The sequence below is a fragment of the Erinaceus europaeus genome, chromosome 9, assembly GCF_950295315.1.
Source record: "Erinaceus europaeus chromosome 9, mEriEur2.1, whole genome shotgun sequence".
Taxonomy (NCBI): domain Eukaryota; kingdom Metazoa; phylum Chordata; class Mammalia; order Eulipotyphla; family Erinaceidae; genus Erinaceus; species Erinaceus europaeus.
The window spans coordinates 80,801,362-80,828,849 of NC_080170.1; the positions used below are offsets into that span (position 1 = coordinate 80,801,362).

A 27,488-nucleotide genomic window follows, 5' to 3' on the forward strand; every position below is an offset into this window, starting at 1 on the left:
ACAGGTTACTTGGTGATTGTGATCCAAAAAACATGGCAAAACTCCCTGGTCTGAAAGACTCCAACAGAAACTGACATGTTGTTTCTCACACTTCATTCAAAACAAGTTGCCTGAGTAAGTGTGATGTCAAAAGAGACAGGAAATCTTGAACCCTCACACAGAATACCACACAGATAGCTCATTTTTTGGTAACAGCTGATTGTTCCAGATTTCTTCCTACTCTCTGGAGCCATATCTTTTTCAAATTAGTTCAGATACTTCCCTGTCTCTTAAACAATTTTTTAACTTTTCTCCTTTCACATCTTCCTTTTTCTCATGAGTTATTCCATTTCATCACTCAACTGATCAGCACTGATATGAAATATATGCACATATATACATATATAAATATATAATCTTTAAATGTGATACTTTTAAATCCACATGAAATAATTTTTTAAATTAATCTTTCTTGATTGCTTCCAGATTCTCTTACTACAGCAGATATAACTGTCTAGGCTACATATTGAGGACAGTAATGCTACTTTACAGCATTCTTTTGAACTTGTTTGAATGTTTTGCTCCTTCTGACTAGATTATAAACTGAGAGTAGTAATAATAACATTTTCGTAGGAGTTCCCTTGGACTCTCAAAGCCTTGGAAAAGACTAGACAGAAGCTTTTAACCCTCATTTACTTAAGTGCACAAGCAGAAGGAACTGACTCAAGTTTCAGGAAGTAGCTGTGAGGACATGGTGGCAGGAAATGACTGAAAACCTGAATACGGAACTCGAGCAGCAGGTCTGAGTTTCTTATTCTCAAGCAGCAACAACTGGAGAGGGATCCTAGTGTTACCAAGGGGAGCAAACACTCCTGCGATTGGAGGTGGGTACTGTGAGCAAGGGGAAAAATGGGGAGCACAGGGCCAGAACTGTAAGAAATTCTACCTGGCTCTTAGTTGTTAATGAGAAGGTCAGTCTTAGTAGACTTTTATTTTTTTATGGCCATAGGACTGGGGTGTGAGTGGCTGTGAATAGTGAGGAACTAAGGGGCTGGAATATAATTCAGAAGTCATCTAGGCTTCTGCCCATAGTCTATACCACTGTCTAAGATGTTTTGCTTCTAGGCAGACTTGGAAGTGCCTCCACAGGAGATAAAGTCTCTGCCCTTGGAGAGTATATAATCTAAAAGGGAGACATAGTGACAGATCAGGAAGTAATTGCTAATGTTCTGAGACCGAAGTGCAGAGGAGGCCAAATTAAGGCATGATGGTTCATCTAGGGCTAGTTTCTATGATTGTGGGGTCACGGTTTCCCAGAATATCTGAAGTGGAGGGGATTTTGTAGATAATTTAGGTTAATCTCTCTTTTCAGTTGGGGAAAACTGAGTGTCAGAGATAATTCAGTGAATTACCAAATTACTTAATGTGTATAAACTGCCTAGTCTGGTGTCTGACAAATTCATCTCATTATGTTGATTACCTTATCCGTGCTCCCATAGGAACTTAGTGACAGAGCTGGGCTGAGCACCAGGTTTTAATGACTCCCAGTCCATGTACTTTATTGATACTGTAAGACATTTTAAGGTCCTTGGTTGCACCTAATATACCAATGTCTGTACCTCACCAAGTCTCCTTCCAGTCTTCCACTTTCACACCTCTTAGTGTCTTTATTCTGGTTATGACAATAAAGTATTTATTGGTTATGATAATAAAGTCTGTATATCAGATACTTTTCCCTTTGTTACAGAAAAATAGGAGAGTTGATGGGAGATGAAGATAGGAAGTTTTTGAGTGAATTGAGTTGAGGACTCTGAGCAGTAGCAGGAAAGAAAACAGGACCATTGGTGCTTATTATTTTGTTATCGCTTATGATTATTTCAGAAACATCTCTTTTCCACTATACTTAGTGAAATTCTGTTGTTGCAGAGCAGTCTAGGAGCTGGGGTCCTAGATCTTGTCTATCTGCATCTCTTTCCTAACCCCTGCCCCTATCCTGCCTCAAAGAGGAAGACAGACCTGTTCTCAGCACTGAGTCATCCCACAGCAAAATTTACTTAGTCAACAGTTCCCCAGTGTCCTCTGCATGTCTTCAACTTATTTACCACCCCCACTCCCAAAATCCCTTGGACTGGTTGGTTTCCAAGAGGTTTTGCAAAGAGTACAGAGAAAGATGGAGTTTTCAAGTGGAAATAGAAAAAAGCAAGTTTAAGATTTTGGGTAGAGAGACTAAAGAGTGCTAGAAGTGCTGAAAAGAGGGACTCCTTTAAGACACAATAAAGAGTGTAGAGGGAAGGGACTATGTGCTGGCTCACCTGGTATAGCACATGTTACCATGAACAAGGACCAGAGTTCAAGCCCCTGGTCCATACCTGCAGGGGAGAAGCTTTGTAAGTAGTGAAGCAGGTCTACAGGTGTCTCTTTATCTCTTTGTGTCCCTTTTCCCTCTCAATTTCCATTTGTCTTTACCCAAAAGTAAGAAATAGCAACCAGCAGTTGTGGGTTTGTTGTGTAGGCACTGAGCTCCAGAGATAACCCTGGTGGGGAGAAAGGGGGGGGGAGATGGGATGGAAGACACCAGTGGGATAAGGTGTCTTGAGCAGAGAAGGTTGGGAAGGGGAGTTTCCAGCTGGCAAGTGGTACCAAGGCCAGGAAGTCTCAGTGGACATCAAAACAGATGAGTACTGATTATTCTTCACACCAAGATCTAGGGCCCTACAGATGTAGAATAACTGCATAGCCTTTCTTGATTCACACTGGCAGGGTCAGCAGAAATGCTGATCACACAAAGTAACAATTTGATGCCTCCTTCAAGTGCTCTCAAAATGTCTTTCACATATATATATATATATATTTAATATTTTATATTTATTTATTTATTCCCTTTTGTTGCCCTTGTTGTAGTTATTATTGTTATTGTCGTTGTTGGATAGGACAGAGAGAAATGGAGAGAGGAGGGGAAGACAGGAGGAGAGAAAGATAGACACCTGCAGACCTGCTTCACAGCCTGTGAAGCGACTCCCCTGCAGGTGGGGAGCCAGGGTTCGAACCGGGATCCTTATGCCGGTCCTTGTGTTTTGCGCCACCTGCGCTTAACCCGCTGCGCTACAGCCCGACTCCCTTTCACATATATTTTATTGATAAGTCCAATACCTTAGCATTCAAAATAAAGGATTTATAACATGGTCTACATTTTGAGATCAATTATCTCCCTTAGAAATATAGGTAATCTGGTTTTAATTGAGTAATTGTTTGTTTATCCCCAGTAAATAATGCTTTCCCATCTATTGCTCAATGTACGGATTTCAGCTGATTGTCCCTCCAGACCTTATACACCTGCACTGGGCACTGTCAGTGTGAAGGTGGGGTAGCACTTGCACTGGAGGTTGAGAGCAGGTTGTAGGGAGGAGTGTAAGATCTCTTATCGGGATCTAGACCAATTTATGTTTTGACTACCAGAAAAAGTCATGTAAAAATCTGAGTGAAATGCTGATATCTAGAGGGATGCTTTAGCATCCTTGACTATCATTTTAAGCAGTGACCTTCAGATCTCTTTATTTATTTATTTATTTATTTATTTATTTATTTTTAGTTTCTTTTTTAAAAAATTATTCATAAAAAGGAAACACTGGGGACCAGGCAGTGGTGCACCTGGTTAAGCACACACATTACAGTGTGAAAGGACCCAGGTTCGAGCCCCCAGTCCCAACCTGCAGGGGGAAAGCTTCACACAGCGGTGAAGCAGGGCTGCAGGTGTCTCTCTGTCTCTCTGTCTCTCTCCCTCTCTGTCACCCCCCCTTTCCTTCTTGATTTCTGGCTGTCTCTATCAAATAAATAAAGGTAATAAAAAATTTTTTTAAAAATAAATACAAAACCCTTCTGCTGGTTCTTGCCCTTTGTACCACCTACGCTTAACCTGCTGCACTACCGCCCAACTCCCATGATAATGTATATTAAATTAACCCCTATCTACTCTTCTCAAACTGCACAGAAGTGTTTTCTTAAAACTCCCATCTACTTTGCCTTGGTCTCTGTTTTAAGGTGTGAGAAGTATTGGACAACTATATCACTGACTTCAACAATCTTGTTTTCCCTCCTCTAACCACCCCCCAATGATTCCCATTTTTTGTCACCACCAGATGTGGAAGTCTGTAGTAGGACATGATGTATCTGTTTCCATGGAGACCCAGGGTGATGACTGGGACACAGATCCTGACTTTGTGGTGAGTTTGGAAATAGTTTTTTTTTTTGGACAATTAAGGGTAAGAGTTAGAGGGAAGCATTTGGGTCATTGTAATCTTTGAGAGGGCTAAGTCTGTGACTCAGCTAGTCCTCATCTGGGTCATTCAGATATAAGTAGGGTATACATGAAGATGAAAGGTGACAGGTTCAAAGGAATTAGATACTATAACTGGTAGTCCATACCAGACGTGATTAGTCAACCATGGATTCTTTTGACTTTTGAGCCAATGTTTGAACTAGCCATGTGTAATTTGGGGTGATTTATAAGTTTTAAGGGACTTTAAGGTGGAAAGTATGAAGGATACAGAGTAAAAAAAGGCGGGTTCATAGGTTATCAGTTTAATCTTTTTAAAAATATTTATTTATTCCCTTTTGTTGACCTTATTGTTGTTATTGATGTCATTGTTGGATAGGACAGAGAGAAGTGGAGAGAGGAGGGGACGACAGAGAGGAGGAGAGAAAGATAGATACCTGCAGACCTGCTTCACCGCTTGTGAGGCAACACTCCTGCAGGTGGGAAGCCAGGGGCTTGAACTGGCATCCTTATGCTGGTCCTTGCACTTCGCGCCATGTGCGCTTAACCTGCTGCAGTACTGCCCAACTCCCAGTTTAATCTTTAAAAAAATTTTTTTTGATTTATTCATAAAATAAAAAATATTGACAAGACCATAGTATAAGAGGGGTACAATTCCACACAATTCCCACTACCAGAGTTCCATATACATTCCTTTCCTTGAAAACTTTCTGTTCTTTATCCCTCTGGGAGCATGGACCCAGAATCATTATGTTGCAGAAGGTGGAAGGTCTGGCTTCTATGACTGCTTCTCTGCTGAACATGGGTGTTGGCAGGTCTATCCATACTCCCAGCCTGTCTCTCTCTTTCCCTAGTGGGGCAGAGCTCTGGGGAGGTGGGGTTCCAGAATACATTGGTGAGGTTGTCCCAGTGAAGTCAGGTTGGCATCATAGTAGTATTTACAACTTGGTAGCAGAGTACAATCTGAATAAGAATGTCAGAATAAAACCCCTGATTGAAGGCGCCAGCTGACTCAGAGAATTGATAGGGCATATGTGTCAATTATCTGACCTCTCAGAGTGGCATATTTCTTGCCATTACTGACTGCTGAGTGCTATCTTTTGCAGAATGACATCTCTGAGAAGGAGCAACGATGGGGAGCCAAGACTATTGAGGGCTCTGGACGAAAAGAGCATATCAAGTACGTACCAAATGGATTGGGGGAGGAAAGGGCTATGGGAACAAGCAAAGGAAATCTTGGAGACTCAGGAGAAGACAAGGAAAGAAGAGAAAATGTAGGAGTGAAGACGTAACCTGATTAAAGCACATGCCTTCTACATGTGAGGCCTTGGGTTAAATCCCTGGCACTGCATGAAAGCACTAACGAGAAGAGTGCTAGAGCTTCATGGATAGTGGAATGGTACTCTGTATATCTCCTCCCACTACTCTCTCTCACAAAAATATAAAATAAAAATTGGACAGGAAGGTGACTTAGTGATAACTTTGGGGGTATTCTCTTACACTATATTTTTAAAAATTTATTTAAAAAAGGAGACATTAACAAAACTGTAGGATAAGAGAGATACAACTCTACACAGTTCCCACCACCAGATCTCCGTATCCCATCCCCTCCCTTGATAGCTTTCCCATTTTTTAATCCCTCTGGGAGTATGGACCCAAGGTCATTGTGGGATGCAGAAGGTGGAAGGTCTGGCTTCTGTAATTGCTTCTCCGATTAACATGGGCGTTGACTGGTCGATCCATACTCGCAGCCTGCCTCTCTCGAAAGAGTAGGGTGGGGCTCTGGGGAAGCAGAGCTCCAGGACACATTGGTGGGGTCATCTGTCCAGGGAAGTCTGGTCGGCATCATGCTGGCATCTGGAACCTGGTGGCTGAAAACAGAGTTAACATAGAGTTAACATACAAAGCCAAACAAATTGTTGAGCAATCATGGACCTAAAGGCTGGAATAGTGCAGATGAAGTGTTAGGGGGTACTCACTGCAGACTATTGTGTACTTTTGCTTTTAGGTATATATTTTGCCCTAATTTATGGATACATGTGAACATATGCTCTATCTCATGGGACCTGGTCTATATCTAGGTTTGGGGACTTTGTTAGGAAGTTCACCGCCTTGAATGGAATTAGAGAATACTATGAAAGGAAAGGTCTCACCTGAGTAATGAAGCTGAAGGGTTATCATTCCACACCCGAAGTCTCCAGACACTGTCTGAAGTGAAGCATGCTGAGGTGGTACTCATTGCGTTGATTAGGTTGGGATTGGCAGATGCAATATTATTTGGTATGAATTAAGAGAATCATGTAGGAAAGTGCGCCCCAGCCTAAGGTTCCAGGACTGGGGAAAATATAGGCTCTATAGTGGAGATGTGAGGTTCCTGCTGTCTTAGGGTTCAAGAAGACAATAGATAGTTATTGTTATAATCGCATTATTTGGTAATTGGGTTAAGTTTGAAAAATCCCTTTGTTAGGATTTGCTGTATAATACCCAACATCACCATAATTTATGTCCTTTGACATTATTTGTATATATCTGTGCTAACACTATATTTTAAAAGAAAAAGCGAAAAAGAGAATGACTTTTTAAAAAAGAATTAATTTTTTTCATAAAAAAGATAGGAGAGAGAAAAAGAACCAAACATCACTCTGGTACATGTGCTACCAGGGATTGAACTCAGGACCTCATGCTTGAGAGTCCAGTGGTTTGTCCACTATGCCACCTCCCAGACCATGAGAAAGAGAATGTCTTTACTTTTTCTTTCCTCTGAGTATGTTATTATAGTTGTCACTGCTTTTATGCCATCTCTCCTCTTATCCTCCAACTCTGTTCCCTGTCTCATTTTTAACAACTCTACTATTTGCCATAAGTAGGTCTATTATATTTATTTCCTCTCTTCAGTAAGGCATGTAAGATTCGGATACAAATTAGCTCAAATGTTGAGTGGCCTGTATTATACATAATGGAAGTAGAAACTTTAAGGAATTCCTGCCATGATTTTATAGAAAAACTTAAGTTTGGATATTATATAATTTTATATTTAGTTCACAGTTCTGCTAGTACCAGCAAGGCACTAGCAGAACTAGTACTAGACATACTTCATAAATCTTGACTAGTTTATACATGAAATGAAGAAAATAGTAGCTACTCTGTATGATTAGAATTCAATGAACTGGCATATGCTGATGTTGAGTGTTGTTCAGTAATATTACTTACTTTTCCTGTTAACATATTTATTTGCTCAAATTTACGTTCCTAAAATCCTAGCATAAACATGTAAGTAGATGACAATCATACTTCTTAAGTAGTATTCACCTAGAATGCTGTGCTGCACAATCCAGTACATAGACATTACCATATGGTACATGTATTAAACATGAGTCATGTGATCAAAGATATCTCCTTACTAGCCTAATAGAGACTACTTATGGTAGATTAAGTGGCGGAGACATATGCACAATATACACTCCTCCCAATTTTCCAAGCTACTGAGTTACAAATTCCAATCTTTGCTAGTAACTAGTTAGATGACCTTGAATAAATCATGCTTCTTTGATTCTCAGTTTTCCCTGTGATCAAAGAGGAACATCTAGTATTCAGTCTCTAATATTCTGGTATTCTCTCTAACTTGTGGACTTACCCAGTTTTTAGAGTCAAGTGGGAATTACTAAGGCCTTTGTGAGGGAGGGGGAAGTTGGACAGAAAATTAACTGGCAGAGCTGAGTGACTCAAAGCAGGAAAGGGAAGTGATTGTGGTTCACACTAATCTCATTACCTCTCCCCCCACCCCTTCACACCATAATCTTTCCTTTTCTAGGTCTATCAAGTAAATTTAGTTTGGGGAGTAGTTTAGTTATTTGATAAATCACTTAAATGATCCTATCCATCCCTCATCTATTGTATGGAGGAGTCCTGGGCCAAACGGCTCCAAGCAATGTAACGTTTCCTAGAAAATGTCTGTTTTTCAAGGTCCTCTTCCTTTTCTTCCATCTTTACCATTCTATTCAGCCTTCTCATGCTCTTCACTGTCTCTTCACAGGCTGAAAAAGGATCCTTATTCTTCTACTCTAAAAAATATATATAGAAGGTTTAGTTCCTTTTTAATTGACAACTGTTTTAAAACATTACATAGAATTCAAGTGAACACATATATGCATATCAACATCTGTATTGCTACATTCTGTTCATCACTAAAAGTCAATTTTCATCATTCACTATATATTTGATTCCCTTTATCCAATTTTCTCACCTGTTTCCCATTTCTTTTTGGTAACCAGAGTTTTTTTGTTTGTTTGTTTTATTTGTTCATTTTTTTTGTTTGATGTTTCTTTGCCACAAGTGACTGGAATACTGTGTTTTTCTTTCTCCATCTTACTTATTTCACTTAGCAGAATACTCTCTAGAGGACCGAGGGCTTTTAAAATTTTTATTTATTTAATTTTATTTTTTATATTTTTATATTATAGAATTATATGTTGATAGGGGTTTGAATCCACACCATTCCCACCACCAGAGTTCTGAATCTTCACTCTCTCCACTGCAATCCACCACAGTTCCCCTAAGGTTGTAGACATAGGCCAACCATCATCTCTACAACTATCTGTCCACATTTATACATAGTTGCCTCTTCTTTTTCTGATTCAATCCATTCTTTCTCTCTAAACCACTCATAACATCATAACTACTTCCATATGTCCCTCTCCTTTCTCTCTCTCTGGGTGCTGATGGAGCTGGAATCCTCTTATCTTCATCCTATCACTTCTCCCCCACTGGGAGTATGAATCAAGGTTGTTTATGAGGAGCAGAAGGTAAGAGTTCTGGCTTCTGTAGCTGCTTCTCCGCTGAGCATGGGCATAGATAGATTGATCCATACCCCCAGCCTGTTTCTATCTTTCCCTAGTGGACAAGAGCACTGGAAATGCGAGGGTCCAGGACACATTGGTGAGGTCATCTGCCCAAAGAAGTTGGGGTGGAGCCATGGTAGCTTCTGCAGCCTGGTGTCTGGAAGGTGGCATGACCTAAGTTGAGACAAGACAGTTAATGAACAGGAACCAGAAAGTAGGATTAGAACAGATGAGATTAGGGATCGGCTCTACATTCTTTACAGCCACAGGATTCCACAGCCTACATGTAATTATTAGATCATCTTTTTTAGGGTAGAAGAAAGCTAGAAGAATTTTAGGCATGTTCCTGGGGTCATACAACTAGTTTTGCCTGAGTTTGGTAGCTAGCCTGAGGTTGAATGAGAATATTGTCTGAGAGAATGGTGTCAGAGTGGAGAAAAGGGCTAAAAGTTGGATTAGGGAAAGAAGTAGCTCCCAGTCTTATTTTAAAAAAAAAAATGTGGCTAAAATGAATTATTTGCCTCTATCCACCTGCTCCAGGGCCCATATGTAAATGCTTATTTATATTTAATGCCAGAGCCTGTGTAACCTCTAAATCCTTATTGGTCTGAGCTTATTAGCTCATGGTCACATCTGAGGAACATTGCAGGCTGCACTCATTTAGGATCAGTTTTTTTCAAATGGCAGGGTAAGTTACTCTCAGCCTCCCTTCAGAGACTGGGGTTATACCTACCATCATTGCTTTATGGTAGAGCCAAGGTCCTGAGAGGGCCCTCAAGACGCTCGCTGTTCCTTATGGAAGCGAGCAGTGGTCACGAAGAGAGGTCAAGGCCCATCGCATATGTATGGGAATGCAAGAATTCCCTAACTAGGACCCCAGATGACCAGAGATGGTGTGATACTGATCAAACAGGCCATTATTAAGTGGGCCAGTCTCTTGCCCTTATTCAACTTTTGTAGTCCCTTCTTTATCTGATTATCTTAGATTTTTCTCTCAGTTGTTTAGACATTTGTTGAGACCAACCAGAGTTAGGTTTTGGGGATCTGTCTTCTTTGGGCCTGAGGACCAAAGGTTTTCATATTTTCAAATCTATCAAAGCTACTATATAAAAAATAAAATGGAATTAATAGAAAATTATTTTTTTAAATAACAGAAAAATGCAAGCACACTTCTTTAAATTCAACTGGTTTAAAAATGCCATGTCAAATGGCTATACAAATTTCCAGTGTCTACTCTCAATTTTTATATTATTTAATTGTAGAATAGAAATAATTGGGCTTGTAAACCTCACTTTGAATAGCACTTCTCTGTGAAAATGTGTTTTTAATACTTCCTAAAATCTAACAGGTCTTTAGGTTAGAGTCTTACAGAGCTATAATCATAGTGTATCTGCCTCAGTTGCCCCTGTCCACATTCTTATGCCCTAGTATTTTATACCAAGAAGGAAAAAATGGTATAATGCCAAGAATACTGTAATAAAATTCTATAAATCTAAGAACTGGTCCAAGATATGCTATAAAAAGTGTTCAGGGTGCTGAAGAAAATGATCTTACCAGTTTCTATTTCCCAGTAGTGACTAGAGATAAAAGCTCTGTTTACCACATGAGGGTACAAGCTTTGAATATGACATAAAAGTAAATTATGACTAATATTTATTGAGCTGTTATATGTTGCACAAAATAAAAGGTGTCTTTTCAAAATAACAATTGCCGTAGATATTGTGACTTATAATTTTACAGAAAAGTAACTGAATGTGTTGCTGTAAAGCAGTTTGTTCATTGACATATAATTTGAATTCATCTTTGATTCTGTGGTCTGAATGCTTGCCCACTATATAATATTACATTTGTGTCTGGTAAATATGTTTTGCCATGTCTGTAACTCTCTTGTTGAAAATAGAATACAGATCTCTTTGAACTAAGCCTTTCATCAAGGTTGCTGTTCTGTTAGAATGTTCTGTTGACCTTTATACTGAACTATAATCATGTATGTTTGAACGTCTAGGAGTATGCCAACTCTGTCTCTGATTCCATCTTTTCTTCACTTTCTTATTTACAACAATACCAACTTTATGATGTATAATCAGTGATTTTAAACAAAAAATTCAATTAGCTTTGACAATATGCACATATACCTCTCAACACATCAATATCTTGAATACTTAAATTACCACAAAAATTCCCTAGTGGGAGCTGGGTTAAGTGCATATGGTGCGAATTACAAGGACTGGTGCAAGGATCTGGGTTTGAGCCCCCGCCCCGACCTACAGGGGTGTCGCTTTGCAAGCGGTGAAGCAGGTCTACAAGTGTGTCTATCTTTCTCTCCCCCTCTGTCTCCTGTTCCTCTCTGTCCTATCCAACAACAGCAATAACAACAACAATAATAATAACAACGATAAACAAAAGAGCAACAAAAGGGAAAAAATAGCCTCCAGGAGCAGTGGATTTATAGTGCAGGTACTGAGCCCCAGCAATAATCCTGGAGGCAAAAAAAAAAAAAAAATTCCCTAGTGTGTCTTTATAGTCAATGTATACCCATTCACACTCCAGCTGGATATAAATACTGGTCAGCATTTTTGTCATTGCAGATTTGCCTGCCTGTCCTAGAATTTCATTTAAATGCTCTAAGTAGTACACTTTGATGCTTGTCTTCTTTTACTCAGCAAACTACTTTTTATATCTTTATTTTTATTTTATTATTCTTTGGCTTGTTACAGTACAGTTATTGACAAATAAGACACTATTTTTGAGATATATTTAAGGTTTTTTTATGTTCTTTATTCCTTTTTCTTGACAAGCAATATACCACTATTAGGTGTATCCAATATTTTCATGACTAACACTTGGGTTGTTGATAATGTGAGGGTATTACAAGCAATTTTTTTTTTTTTGCCTCTAGGATTATCATTGGGGCTCGGTGCCTGCACCAGGAATCCACAGCTCCTGGAGGCCATTTCCACCCCCACTCCCCCCACTCCCCGCACCATTTTTGTTGCTTTTGTTGCCCTCATTGTTGTATGTATTGTTATTGTTGTCACTGCTGCTGTTGTTGGGTAGGACAGAAGAGAAATCGAGAGAGGAGGGGAAGACAGAGAGGGAGAGATAAAGATAGACACTCTCAGACCTGCTTCACTGTTTGTGAAGTGATACCCTCCCCTCCCCCCTGAAGGTAGGGAGGGGGGAGCTCAAACTGGGATCTTTACACTGGTAGGTGTGCTTTGCACCAAGTGTGCTTAACCCTGCGCTACCTCCCGGCCCCTCAAGAAAATCTTTGTTGGCATATACTTTTACTCATTTCAAGAAATAATCTATGGGCATAATTGCTGAGTCATACAGTAAATGTATGTTTATTGTTTTAAGAAACTCTACCAAAACATTTTCTGAAAGGGATTTACTATTATTCCTAGCAGTATATAGGCTTCAATTTTTCCATACTTTTACTACATATGGTTTTGTTAGTATTTTTAACTTTAACCACTCTTATATGTAGTTGTACTTTCAGTTTACATTGTTTTAATGACTAACTCACTACTAATTTATTGAGATTTCCACACACCTTTTAAAAAAGTTTTTAAATTAAATTTTCATTAATAAGTGATTTACAATATTGTTTTAGGTAGGACAAAGAGAAATTGAGAGAGGATGGGGAGATAGAAAGAGAGATAGACACCTGCAGACCAGCTTCACCACTCCTGTAGCAGACCCCCTGTAGGGGGGAGTGGAGGAATTGAACCAGGTCCTTGCCCTTGGTAATATGTGTGCTTAGCTAGGTGTATCACTGCCCCACCTAACCCCCATCACACATATATTTTATTTTATTTTATTATTATTTTTTTTATTTGTGAAAGTAGAGAACCAGAGCATCACTCTTGCACATACAGTGCTGGGGATAGAACTCTGAACCTTATGCTTGAGAGTCCAATGCTTTAACTAGTTCCTGAGTTGCTCATATACCTTTCTTATACCTTTTATATATACTTTTTTTAAAATACCTTTTATGTTCAGAAGCATCAGTTTGAGAAGTATATTTTCAAAACATTTTTTTAAATTTCTTTATTGGGGAATTAATGTTTTACATTCAACAGTAAATACAGTAGTTTGTACATGCATAATATTTCCCAGTTTTCCATATAACAATACCACCCCCACTAGATCCTCTGTTATCCTTCTTGGATCTATATTCTCCCCACCCACCCACCCCAGAGTCTTTTACTTTGGTGCAATATGCCAATTCCAGTTCAGGTTCTACTTGTGTTTTCTTTTCTGATCTTATATTTCAACTTCTGCCTGAGAGGGAGATCATCCCATGTTCATCCTTCTGTTTCTGACTTATTTCACTTAACATGAATTTTTCAAGGTCCATCCAAGATTGGCTAAAAATGGTGAAGTCACCATTTTTTATAGCTGAATTATATATATATATCACAACTTGCCCAGCCACTCATCTGTTGTTGGACACCTGGGTTGCTTCCAGGTTTTGGCTATTACAAATTATGCTGCCAAGAACATATGTGTACACAGATCTTTTTGGATGGGTGTGTGTGCTGGGTTCCATAGGATATATGATATATCCCCAGGAGAGGAATTGCAGGATCATAAGGAAGGTCCATTTCTAGCCTTCTGAGAGTTCTCCAGACTGTTCTCCACAGAAGTTGGACCAATTTACATTCCTACCAACAGTGTAGGAGGGTTCCTTTGACCCCACAACCTCTCCAGCATTTGCTGCTGTTACCTTTTCTGATATGACATTCTCACAGGAGTGAAGTGGTATCTCATTGTTGTCTTTATTTGCATTTCTCTGATAATCAGAGACTTGGAGCATTTTTTCATGTGTTTCTCAGCCTTTTGGATCTCTTCTGTGGTGAATATTCTGTCTATGTTCTCCCCCCATTTTTGGATGGGGTTATTTGTTGTCTTGTTGAGATTTGCAAGTTCTTTATATATTCGGGTTATTAGTTTCTTGTCTGATGTATGGCATGTAAAGACATTCTCCCATTCTGTGAGGGGTCTCTTGGTTTGGGTAGTAGTTTATTTAGCTGTTCAGAAGCTTTTTAATTTTATGTAATCCCATAGGTTTATACTTGTCTTAGTCTTCTTTGTAATTGGATTCGTTTCATTGAAGATGTCTTTAAAATTTATGCAGAAAAGAGTTCTGCCAGTATTTTGCTCTAAGTCTGATAGTTTGTGGTCTAACATAAATGTTCTTCATCCACTTGGAATTTAATTTTGTATTTGGTGAAATACAGTGGTTCAGTTTCATTCTTCTGCATGTTTCAACTCATTTTTTTTTCAACACCATTTGTTGAAGAGACTCTGCTTTCCCCATTTAATAGTCTGGGTACCTTTGTCAAAGATATCCATAGGTGTGGGGGCTTACTTCTGGGATCTCAGTTCTATTCCACTGGTCAGTATGTCTATTCACGTTCCAGTACCAAGCAGTTTTGATGACAATGGCCCTATAATACAATTTGAGATCTGGGAATGTGATGCCTCAGGTTCTGTTCTTTTTTCTCAAGATTGTTTTGGCAATTCTAGGTCTTTTCTGGTTCCAGATAAACATTTGTAGCATTTGTTCTGTTCTCTTAAAAAATATGGTTGGGATCTTGATGAGGATAGCATTAAATTTGTATATGGCTCTGGCTAATATATTCATTTGATGATGTTAATTCTTCCAACCCATGAACATGGAAAATCTTTCCACTTCTTTGTGTCTTTTTCAATTTCCTTGAGTAGTGACTCATAATTTTCAGTATACAAGTCTTTCACTTCTTTAGTTAGGTTTATTCCTAGATATTTTATTGTTTTTGTTGCAATAGTAAAAGGAATTGATTTCTGGGAGTCGGGCTGTAGTGCGGCGCAAAGCACAAGGACCGGCATAAGGATCCTGGTTCGAACCCCGGCTCCCCACCTGCAGGGGAGTCGCTTCATAGGCGGTGAAGCAGGTCTGCAGGTGTCTATCTTTCTCTCCTCCTCTCTGTCTTCCCCTCCTCTCTCCATTTCTCTCTGTCCTATCCAACAACGACAACAATAATAATAACTACAATAATAAAACAACAAGGGCAACAAAAGGAAATAAATAAATAAAATAAATTTAAAAAAAAGGAATTGGTTTCTGTATTTCAACTTCTTAGTGTTTGCATAGAGGAATGCCATTGACTTTTGTATGTTAATTTTGTAGCCTGACACCTTACTGTATTGCCTGATGATATCCAAAAGCTTCTTGCTGGATTCCTTAGGTTTTTCTGTGTATACTATCATGTCATCTGCAAAAAGAGAAAGTTTGACTTCTCTTCCAATCTGTATCCCTTTGATTCCTTGCACCTGCCTGATTGCTATGGCAGAACTTCCAACACTATATTGAGTAGTAATGGTGATAATGGGCAGCCCTGTCTAATACCTGATCTGAGCAGAAATGCTTCCAGTTTTTCACCACTGAGAATGATGTTGGCTGTAGGTTTGCTATATATAGACTCCACTATCTTGAGGAATTTTCCATCTATTCCCATTTTTGTAGTGTTTTGATCATAAAGGGATGTTGGATTTTGTCAACATGGTCATATCAAAAGATGCAGGCTTTCTCTGCATCTATTGATATGACCATGTGGTTTTTGGTCTTGCTTTAATTGATGTGGATCATGTTGATTGATTGATTTATGTATATTAAACCAACCTTGCATGCTTGGGATAAACCCCAGTTGGTTATGACGAACAGTCTTTTTAATATACTGCTGTATCCAGTTGGCTACAATTTTGTTCAATATTTTAGCATCTCTGTTAAACAGAGATATCGGTCTATATTTTCCTTTTTTGGTTGTGTCCCTGTCTGTTTTTGGCATCAGAGTGATGTTGGCTTCATAGAAGCTGGCAGGGAGTATTCCAGTGTCTTCAATCTTCTGGAAGACTTTTAAAAGTAGAGGTATTAGTTCTTCTTTGAAGGTTTTGTAGAATTCATTCGTAAAACCATCTGTTCCAGGACTTTTGTTTTTGGGAAGATTTTTGATAACTGTTTCAATTTCATTAGCTGTTATGGGCCTGTTCATGTTATCTACTTCCTCTTTACTTAGTTTTGGAAGTTGGTAGGTATCTAGGAAATCATCCATTTCTTCCAGGTTCTCTAGCTTGGTGGCATATAGTTGTACATAGAAGCCTCGCATGATATGTTGAATTTCTACATTGTCTGCTGTGATAGCTCCTCTTTCATTTATGATCTGATTTATTTGGGTCTTCTCCCTTTTTTGTTTTGTGAGTCTGGCTAAAGGTTTGCCAATTTTGTTCACTATTTCAAAGAACCAATATTTACTTTCGTTGATCTTTTGTATGGTTTTCTTATTTTCAAAGTTATTGATTTCTGCCCTAACTGTAGTTATTTCTGTCCTTCTGGTTGCTTTAGGGTTCCTTTGTTCTTCTTCTTCTAGGTCTTTAAAATGTGCAATCAGGTTGTTTATTTGTGCTTTTTCTTGTTTCCTAATATGTGCTTGTATGGCTATGAATTTTCCTCTCAGTACTGCCTTAGCTGTGTCCCAAATATTTTGAAAGCTTGTGTCTTCAATTTCATTGAACTCTAAAAACATTTTGATTTCTTCCTTTATTTCCTCTTTGACCCAGAAGTTGTTAAGAAGTGTAGTGTTGAACTTCCACATTTTGGGACTATTACTCATCTTTTGTTGATTGTTAAGTGTTAGTATAATTCCACTGTGATCTGAGAAGATGCTTGGGATGATTTCAATACTCTTGAATTTGCTGATGCTGTCTTTGTGGCCTAACATATGCTCTATCCTTGAGAATGACCCATGTGGATTTGAGTAAAATGTATATTCCAGTTTCTTGGTATGAATGACTTTGAAAATGTCCAATAGTTCTAATTTATCTATCTCTTCATTTAACTCCCTTATGTCTTTATTGATTTTCTGCCTGGGTGATCTGTCAAGTTGAGAGAGTGGGGTGTTGAAGTCCTCTACTATGACTGTGATGTTATTAATATATTGCTTTAGTTCTTTCAGTAGATGTCTGATGTATTTAGGTGGCTTCTCATTGGGTGCATAGATGTTTATAACTGTTAAGTCCTCTTGATGGACTGATCCTCTGAGCATTAAGTAGTGTCCATTCGTATCTTTTTAAATCTTATCTATTTTAAAGTCTATCGTGTCAGATATTTGAATAGTTGTTCCTGCCCTTTTTTGTGGGCCATTGGCTTGTATGAGTTTTCCATCCTTTCACTTTAAGTCTGTGTTCATCTTGTTGAGTTAGGTGGGTTTCATGTAGATAGCATGTTGTTGAGTTGTGTTTTCTGATCCATCTTTCTACTCTGTGCCTTTTAATTGGTGAATTCAGGCCATTGACATTTATTGATATCAAAGATTGAAGATATTTTAACACCATTATTGTAGAGTTTTATAGTGTTCTTATATATGGCCTATTTATGGTGGTCTGGTTGTTTATAGGAGACCTTTCCGAACTTCTTTCAGGGCAGGCTTGGTGATAGTTGATTCCTTCAACTGTTGCTTGTCTGAGAAGGTTTTTCTGCCTCCATCTAGTCTGAATGACAGTCTAGCAGGATACAGTAGTCTTGGTTGAAAGTCTTTCTCATAGATATCTTTCCATTCTCTTCTGGCCTGTAGTATTTGTGTGGAGAAGTCTGCTGCTAATCTTATGGCTTTTCCTCTGTAGGTGACTCTTTGTTTTTTCTCTTGCATCCTTCAGGATCCTTTCTTCATCATTATTCCTTTCCACTCTAAATGTGATGTGTCTTGGTGTCTTTAAGTCTGGGTTAATTCTGTTTGGGACACTCTGGGCTTCTTGAATATTTATGTCTTTGATGTTCTCTAGACTAGAGAAGTTTTCAGCTATTATGGCCTGAAGAATGCTTTCTTCCTCTCCCTCTCTTTCTTCCTCTGGTAAGCCAATAATGTGTATATTGTTTCTTTTGAAGTCATCCCAAAGGTCTCTGGTGTTGTTTTCAGCATCTTTAATCTCTTTTTTAGATCTCTTACTTCTTTTTTAGTTGTCTCTAATTCATCCTCGATCTTGCTAATTCTGTCTTCAGCCTCACTGATTCTATTCTCTCTCCCCTCTACTGTTTTCTGGAGTTCATCTATTTTGTTACCCTTTTCTGGTACTGTTTTAGCTTGTTCAGCTAGTTGTATTCTTAGGTCAGCGATTTCAGCTTTCAGCTCTCTAATAACCTTGAGATCATTAGTGTTTTCTTCCAGAGTCTCATTTGTTGTTCCTGTATTTCTGATGACAATTCTTTCAAACTCTTTACTCACTACTATGATTATTTCCTCAACTAGTGTTTGGATGTTGACCTCATTATTTTGTGCTTCACCCTTTGGGGGGCTTTTAGCTGGACTCTTGTCCTGGTTCATTTCTCCAATATTTCTTCTTGTTGGTTTAACCATTTCATATATTATGTTCCCTCTCTCAGTACTGTTCAAATTACTGATCTCTTGCCTGGATTGACTTGTGTCTAAGTAAGGTAATTAAAGGGTTCACAGTTGTGGAAGTTAACAGTTGTTTCAATAGTATTTTAATCCCTGATTTGGAGCTCAGTGGCTTAAAAGCCTCTTTTGTGCTTCTTCCTCCCTGTAGGCTATTGGAGCCTGAGGACTTTTAAACTATAAGTAGGCTTCTTAGCTTAATCACAGACTCCTGACCAAGAGATAAAGCAGGGTGTGCGAGAGATAATCCAGTGTTTATGCAAAGACACTTTCAGAATCCCACTGCTATGCCACCGAGGTGTAGGTCTTCTCCTGAGTTTCCTGGTTAGATCTCTGTCCCCTGGTGTCCCTCCCTGCCGCTGCTCCAGATTCTGAGGGCAGTAGCAATAGAGACTCAGAGTTGCACTTGGTGAGTCTCAGGGGAGTCCTCTCCTCTCTTCAGCCATCCCCTTGTTGGTGGAACAGACTGGAGGTGGTGTCTCTGAAAAACTGCCAGACTGTTACCAGCCACTTAATCTCTCCCAAGCTCTGCTCTGTCCACCAGCCACACGTGTTTGCACTCACCCGTGATTTGTTGGGTTCCTGAAGTCATTCTATTCCTGTCTTGTTTTGGTCCCAGGTGGTCTCCTTTGGTATTCCTAGTTTTTCCAGGAGAGGAGAGGAGAGGAGAGGAGAGGAGAGGAGAGGAGAGGAGAGGAGAGGAGAGGAGAGGAGAGGAGAGGAGAGAAACAGATCTGCTGCTGCTCGTAGCCCTGCCTCCGGAAGTCTCCTCTCAAATCATTTTTTAAATTTGGCTTTTTTGTCTTTTTACTGAATTGTGAGAGTTCTTGATATTTTGAGTTTTTCTAGTTTTTCTGTATATGTTTGTGTGAGTGTGTGTGTGTGTGTGTGTGTGTGTGAGAGAGAGAGAGAGAGAGATAGATAGATCAGGGCCACTTGTTAACTTATTTTAGGCAGACAGATAGACAACGAGGTAGAGATACCATAACCATAGCACCATTCATGTGGTATTTGGGCATCTGAGATTAACCTGTCATAAGTCTATATGTATGCCACTCAGGAATTGTAATTGTAATTTTTATTTTCTTCTCCTCCTGAAGATTGTTTCCATACACGCGTCATCCTATGCCTTGAAAATTTAATTATTAATATTATCATATCATATTTAGAGTGACTTACTAAAATATTTGATAAGAAGTTAGTTTCTGCACAAGGAAATGGAGCTAATTCATTAGTCTTAGACTGGAGAATTGACATTAAAACAATAAATAGGTTCAATGAAATTCCAAAACAATATGTAGATTCAATGAACCTCTCATCAAAATTTTAATAACTTTCTATTAAGCAGAAAAACAAACATTGCTTTGTTCTTTCTTCTTCTGAAAACTTTGTGAAATATCAGGTAGTCATTTACATGTTCTTTGAACTAGGTGCTTTTTGACACTGTTCTAAAGTGTTGATGTTGTTGAGCTAGTAACACAGGATCTCTGCCTTGACTGCTGCCAGAGGGTTTAGGACAGGCACTAGAACAGAGGGTTCTTCCAGCACTTAGCTTAATTTCACCTGGTCTAAAGCCAGCTTTCTAAAATTAACTATGATTTTGGCTTAGAAGGCATTTTTAAAAACCTCAGTAGGATTGTACTACAAGGACACCAGATAGATCTTTTCTTCCACAAAAGAGGAAAATTTTAACTGTGAGATAGTCATGCCTTGTGTAGCAATGAGTCTGTTACTCAGGATTAGTGAAGTCTGAATGATTTCACTGTCCCAGTGTCCTAAGCCTCTCTTACCATAGAAAATAAAATTTACACTTTAGGGTTATCTTGCCTAAGGTCTCTCTCTCTCATTCTCTCTCTCATTCTCTCTCTCTCTCTCTCTCTCTCTCTCTCCACAGCACTGCTCAGCTCTGGCTTATGATGGTGTAAATGTGAGGGAACTGTGACTTTGGAGCTCCAGGAATGAAAATCTGTTTGTATAACCATTAAGTATTTCTAAGAGTCTTCATTTGTCTTTGTATATATCCAAGTACTAGTCCCACTTGTCATTTGGTGCTGATGAACCTTTGGCCTTATAACCTCAGAACTAATGAATATTTAGAAGTGTTCCCAATCTGCATGGTAAAACTGAAAGAGAACACTTCCTTTGGGTATTAGATTCTCTTAGGGATAAAATTGTCTTGCCAAACCAAGGTTATTTGAGCTTTAAAGTAATAGCCCAAACTTGGAGTCAGTCCAGATACCCAACAACAGATGATTGTTTAAGAAAGCTGAGGTATAGATACACAATGGAATACTCATCAGTATAAGAAATAATGAAATCGGGGGTCAGGCAGTGACGCAGTGGGTTAAGCGCACTTGGCGCAAAGCGCAAGGACCAGCGTAAGGATCCCGGTTCGAGCCCCCGGCTCCCCACCTGCAGGGGAGTCGCTTCACAGGTGGTGAAGCAGGTCTGCAGGTGTCTGTCTTTCTCTCCCCCTCTCTGTCTTGCCCTCCTCTCTCCATTTCTCTCTGTCCTATCCAACAATGAACAACATCAACAATGGTAATAATAATAACCACAACGAGGCTACAACAACAAGGGCAACAAAAGGGGGAAAAATGGCCTCCAGGAGCGGCGGATTCATGGTGCAGGCACCAAGCCCAGCAATAACCCTGGAGGGGAAAAAAAAAAAAAAAAAAAAGAAAGAAAGAAAGAATGAAAGCTCTTCCTTGTGACATCTTGGATGGAATTTGAAGGACTCGTGTTCAGGCAATCATATTGATTGCCTGCTTCCAGGATGTCACTGTACTGATGGCAAACAATGTATTTGGCCTGGTGGGCAGTGCACTACATTCAGAGCTCCTGGGTTCAAGGACTTATCCTGCCTCAGCCTCTTGAGTAGCTGGGACTACAGGTGCACACCAACACTTGCAGACAAGGTGTTCACTTTTACAAGAAAATATACAAACTACTTAATGTATAGATAAATATCTCAGTGGTTCATTTTTAATAGCTATCATTTTAATGACTACCTAGTATCCCACTGAAAGTAATATTGTTACTTAACTGGTCTCCAATTACTTCCCATATGGATTGATTCTTGGTTTTAATATACAGAATATTACTGTGACAGTCACTAGGTGTTAAGCTTCACTCTTGATGAAATTATTTCCTTGCTGCAGACACCTAGACTTAAATGTATTGGATAAAAGTATATGAATGTTGCAAAGCACAAGGACAGGTGTAAGGATCCCAGTTCAAGCCCCCGGCTCCCCACCTGCAGGGGAGTCACTTCACAAGCAGTGAAGCAGGTCTGAAGGTGTCTGTTTTTTCTCTGCTCCCCTCTGTCTTCCCCTCCTCTCTGCATTTCTCTCTGTCCTATCCAACAATGACAACATCAATAACAATAATAACTACAACAACAATAAAAACAACAAGGGCAACAAAAAGGAAATAAATTTAAAGAAGTATATGAATGTTTTACACTTACTGAGAGAGAATACCTTATTACTAGAAAGCAAATCTATTCAAAGATGAAAATAACTTGCCATTTACAAAAATAAAAATATTATTGCTCTCATATTTAGGAGCATGAAAAATTGAACTAAGTATTAGAATGTTATTTAGTGAGGAAAATAACAGACTAGGGAGAATGCTATTGACTTATGGAAAGTTTAAGTCAGGCTATAGTAAAAAAAAAAAAAGTCACACTAATATCTTACTCTTAACCCATCACTGTTATATTTTAAGTACTCAGGCTATTGTTTAAAATACTTGAAGGCTTCCATTTTTCTGGGAAGAAGTATTTGTTCACCTCCTTGCAGAAGATGAATTTCTGTCATGTGGCTTCTTCCAGCATCCACCAGTTGAGGAGCAAAGTGTCAGAAGAGCATGATGTCCTCAAGAAACAGGAGATGGAATCAGGGCCCAAAGCCTCCCATGGCTATGGAGGTCGGTTTGGCGTGGAAAGAGACCGAATGGACAAGGTGAGCTGAAAGGAAATTATTAGCTTTTAAAAAAGTAGGTTGATCAGATGGTGGCATACATGGTTGAGTGCACATATTACCATGTGCAATGACCCAGGTTCAAACCCTTGGTCCCCATTTGCAGAAGGAAAGCTTCACAAGTGGTTAAACAGTACTGTATGTCTCTCTCTTTCTTTTTCTCTCCCTCTGTATTTCCCCTCCCCTCTTAATTTCTCTGTCTTATCAAATTAAAAGATAATAAAATAAAATATTAAAAAATCTTCTCAAAAGTATTATATTCATTTGTTTCTAGAATAACATTTATATTCGCTTCATATCCATTTTATTTATGACCCAAACACATGAAGATAGATAGCAGAAGGGCCAGGCAGTGCCTCAAGCCCCTAGTCTCCACCTGCAAGGGGAAGCTTCATAAGTGGTGAGGCAGTGTTGTAAATCTCTGTCTGTCTGTCTGTATCTAAGAAAAAACTCAAATAGGAACAGTGAAGTTGTGCAGATACCAAGCCCTAGCATTAGTTCTGGTAACTCACTCACCAAACAAATGAACAAATAAATTAATAAAATAAACATAAGTGATAGAAAATGAGGACCAAGATTTTAGAAGGGCTATTCTATTGTGGTCCCAGACACATTCAAATTCCTAGAATAAACAGATGGGATATAAGTCAAGAAGGATAAAATAACGTTTTAAGATCATTCACTGCTTTTAAATGTGTATATTATTTATGTTTTAACTACTCTTATTTTCTTCACTGTGAATGAAATTTATTCTCTTTTTATATTTATGTGATATAATTAAAGGTCTGAAAAATATTGATGTAGACTTACTTACTATATACTGCTAAATATGAATATTACTTTTTTATAAATGAGCTATTATAAAACAATGCTAAAATACTGTCAATCATATTTTCCACTGACTTTAGTAATTTAGAAAACAGAAATGTTTCCAAAATAAAATTTTTTCTTTTCTTTTTTTTTATATATAATTTTTTAAATTTTATTTAAGAAAGGATTAATTGACAAAACCATAGGGTAGGAGGGGTACAACTCCACACAATTCCCACCACCCAATCTCCATATCGCACCCCCTCCCCTGATAGCTTTCCCATTCTCTATCCCTCTGGGAGCATGGACCCAGGGTCATTGTGGGTTGCAGAAGGTAGAAGGTCTGGCTTCTGTAATTGCTTCCCCGCTGAACATGGGTGTTGACTGGTCGGTCCATACTCCCAGTCTGCCTCTCTCTTTCCCTAGTAGGGTGTGTCTCCGGGGAAGCTGAGCTCCAGGACACATTGGTGGGGTCTTCAATCCAGGGAAGCCTGGCCAGCATCCTGATGGCATCTGGAACCTAGTGACTGAAAAGAGAGTTAACATACAAAGCCAAAAAAATTGTTGAGCAATCATGGACCCAAAGCTTGGGATAGTAGAGAGGAAGTGTTAGGGAGGTACTCACTGCAAACTCTAGTGTACTTCTGCTTTCAGGTATATGTTTTGCAGTAGTTTATGGATACGTGTAAACATATGTTCTCTCTCACAGAAACTGGTGTATATCTAGGTTTTGGGACTTTGTTAGAAAGTGAACCACCTGAGATGAAATTAGAGTATACTATGAAAGGAAAGGTCTCACCCGAGTAATGAAGCTGAATGGTTGTCATTCCACACGTGAAGTCTCTGGACACAGTCTGAAGTGAAGCATGTTGAGGTGGCAATTGTTGCGTTGGTTAGGTTGTGATCGGCGGATGCAATATTATTTGATATGGATTGGGAGAGGCATATGGGAAAGTGGGCCCTATCCAAGGGTTCCAGGACTGGGGGAAGTAGGGGCTCTATAGTGGAGATGTGAGGTTCCTGCTGTCTTAGGGTTCAAAAAGACAATCAATAGTTAATGTTATCATCACATTATTTGGTAATTGGGTTAACTTTGAAAAGTCCTTTTGTTAGGGTTTGCTGTACAGTACCCAGTGTCTTGTATATAGCTGTGCTATTGGATGCTTCTGATCTACTTGGTCTAGGCTTTTGAGAGAGTCCGCATATCAAATACACAGCCTATATATTAAAAAGATTCAGTTTGTGTTTTGAAAAACTTTGAGACATACAATTGATTTTCCCCCTCTCATATTGATTAACTAGTAATTTATATGACTACATTTTGCTAGGAGTGTACATAAACACCATTCCCACCACCAAAAGACTGTCACCCATCCCTCCCACCCACTCCCACCCCCCACTGTCCCAGGAAGCTGCATGTCTACCCCTCACCACAGGGTTTTTACTTTGGTGCCCTACTTACAATTTGGTCAGGTCCTGCTTTTGGTTTCCCTTTCAGATCTTCTTCCTCAACTTCTGTTGATGAGTGGGATCATCCCATACTCATCTTTATCTTTCTGACTTAGCTCACTTAACATAATTCCTTCTAGCTCTGTCCAAGATGGGTCAGAGAAGGTGGGTTCATTGTTCTTGATAGCTGCATAGTATTCCATTGTGTATATATACCACAGCTTTCTCAGCCACTCATCTGTTGTTGGGCACCTGGGTTGCTTCCAGGTTTTAGCTATTATGAATTTATTTTCATGGAGAAAAAAAATCTAGTGGAAACTTTTTGTCTGCTATCAAGAAGTATTGTGTTTTTTCCACTGGTGCAAAGCACAATGTAAACACTGTATTCTCCTACAAAATTCCTGGATGAAAGTAAAATAAAGTAGTTCCTTCTCAAATTTAATAAGTTTACCTAAACATATTCCAAAACACTGTAATTTCCAGAAGTCTATATAGGGCACTATTTCATAGCAATTTCTATGCTAGTACTATTTATCTCACCACAAGATTGGAAGTATAGGAGGAAACAGAAGTTTTAATTTCTTCTCAGTTGAGATGCTACAAGTATTATTATTTGCATATAAATAAAAAGGTATAATTATTTGGCTTGAACATCCTTATCTAAATACTAGGAAAGATATACATATCAAAACCATAAATAAATAAAACAAGTAGACAGAAAAAGTAAAGGAAAATAGGAAATGTTTCAGGTCTATATAGCCTTCTTAAACTACTCAGTGGAATGACTACCAGTGTCCTTTGAGATAAAGAATGTGTCTTTATTAAATATCAGGGCTCAGCTAGCACTTCTAAATTTTGATGGCCATTCAAGAAGCAAAGATCCAGAACAAAAGCAGCAGGCTATGTCAGTGAAATATTCAGTCCCAGCTATGGTATCCAGTTAGGCACCTTTAACTTCTTCCCCATATCTACTCTCATGTCTGTTTTGATGCACAAAGTCCTTCTTTCACTTTTATTTTTCTTAATTTTTGGTTTAAGCATTGTTCTATCTACATATATCCTCTGGTTTTCAGTCTTTCCTATGGAACTTTATTGCATGATTGTTCCTAGTAGTTTTCTAGAAGGCACCAGGGAGCCAGCACTAGTGCAATGGGTTAAGTGCACATGGCACAAAGCTCAAGGACCAGCATAAGGATCCTGGTTTAAGCCCCTGGCTCCCCACCTGCAAGGGGGTAGTTTTCACAAGTGGTAAAACAGGTCTGCAGGTATCTTTCTCTCCCTCTCTTTGTCTTCCCCTCCTCTCTCGATTTCTCTCTATCCTATCCAGCAACAATAACAATAAGGGCAACAAAAATGGAAAGGATGACCTTCAGGAGCAGTGGATTCATAATGCAGGCACTGAGCCCCAGTGATAACCCTAGAGGGAAAAAAAAAAGACTCAGAATATACAAGAACCCAGAATATTGGGCCTGGGCAGTAGAGCACCTGGTTGAGCACATGTTATAATGCACAAGCCTCCACTTCCCACTGCAGAGGAAAAGCTTTGTGTGTGGTGAAGCAGGGCTGCAGGTGTCTCTCTTTCTCTCTTCCTCTCAGTCTCCCCCTTCTCTCTCGATTTCTAGCTGTCTCTATCCAATAAATAAAGATAACCAGTATACGAAAAGGTACCTTGTTCTCCCATTTCATATCCCTTGACAATGTCTGAGCCTATGTGTTGTTATGAGGTATGTGTCAGAGATAACCCAAGACCAGTTCAGCTAAATTTAAAAGTTTTATTCAGCTGGCAAGCTAGGTTACAGAAGCCAAATATGCGGTGGTTAAGGTGGTCTGTTACTGTGGTCAGGACAACCCATTATGGAAACAATCAACAATTAATCAATAATTTCAGAACACTAAGATCTATTTCTTGTTGGCAAGTAAAGCGGTTGCACAGGTTCAGGTCAAGATGGAGTCGGTTATGCTAAGAGAGTGGGGACTTCATCACAGTGTTTGATCTAGGATGGAATTCTTTTTTTTTTAATATTTATTTTATTTATTTATTCCCTTTTGTTGCCCTTGCTATTTTATTGTTGTAGTTATTATTGTTGTTGTCGTTGTTGGATAGGACAGAGAGAAATGGAGAGAGGAGGGGAAGACAGAGAGGAGGAGAGAAAGATAGACACCTGCAGACCTGCTTCACCGCCTGTGAAGTGACTCCCCTGCAGGTGGGGAGCTGGGTGCAAACTGGGATCCTTATGCCTGTCTTTGTGCTTTGCGCCACCTGCGCTTAACCCGCTGCGCTACAGCCCGACTCCCAGGATGGAATTCTTATATTGCTATAACTCTTTGAACTCTGTATCATCTCTACATTTTTTTTTTGTGGTTAACTTTTATTCTTGTCACTCATACTTCCCTTTTGACTTTTTCCAGAGTGCTGTGGGCCATGAATATGTTGCTGAGGTGGAGAAGCACTCTTCTCAGACTGATGCTGCCAAAGGGTTTGGTGGCAAATATGGAGTTGAGAAAGACAGAGCAGACAAGGTAAGTAATGGCTCGCCCCCTATGCCACCCATCTCAAATTGCTCATGACTTACCAACGCTTACACTTGAATGTAAGTCCATGTTCCTTCTTTTGAAAAAGAGCAATGGATGCAAAGAGAGTTCATCACAAGGACCACTTCTGTAGCCCCCTCACCAAGTTCATTGGCACCACTGCTGAAGGTCACATACTGAGTTGGAA

General features: G+C 39.1%; 1 protein-coding gene across 1 annotated transcript in view; it reads left to right on the forward strand.

The window, feature by feature from the left end:
* Nucleotides 1–746: 746 nt before the first annotated feature.
* Nucleotides 747–27,488, forward strand: part of HCLS1 (hematopoietic cell-specific Lyn substrate 1) — a 35,499-nt gene continuing 8,757 nt past the window's right edge. The window contains exons 1-5 of the mRNA XM_016194911.2: nucleotides 747–863; nucleotides 4,116–4,199; nucleotides 5,359–5,432; nucleotides 22,363–22,492; nucleotides 27,179–27,289. Coding sequence (XP_016050397.1) covers nucleotides 4,116–4,199; nucleotides 5,359–5,432; nucleotides 22,363–22,492; nucleotides 27,179–27,289 — 399 coding nt within the window. The 5' untranslated portion in view covers nucleotides 747–863. The remainder of the gene's footprint in view (nucleotides 864–4,115; nucleotides 4,200–5,358; nucleotides 5,433–22,362; nucleotides 22,493–27,178; nucleotides 27,290–27,488) is intronic.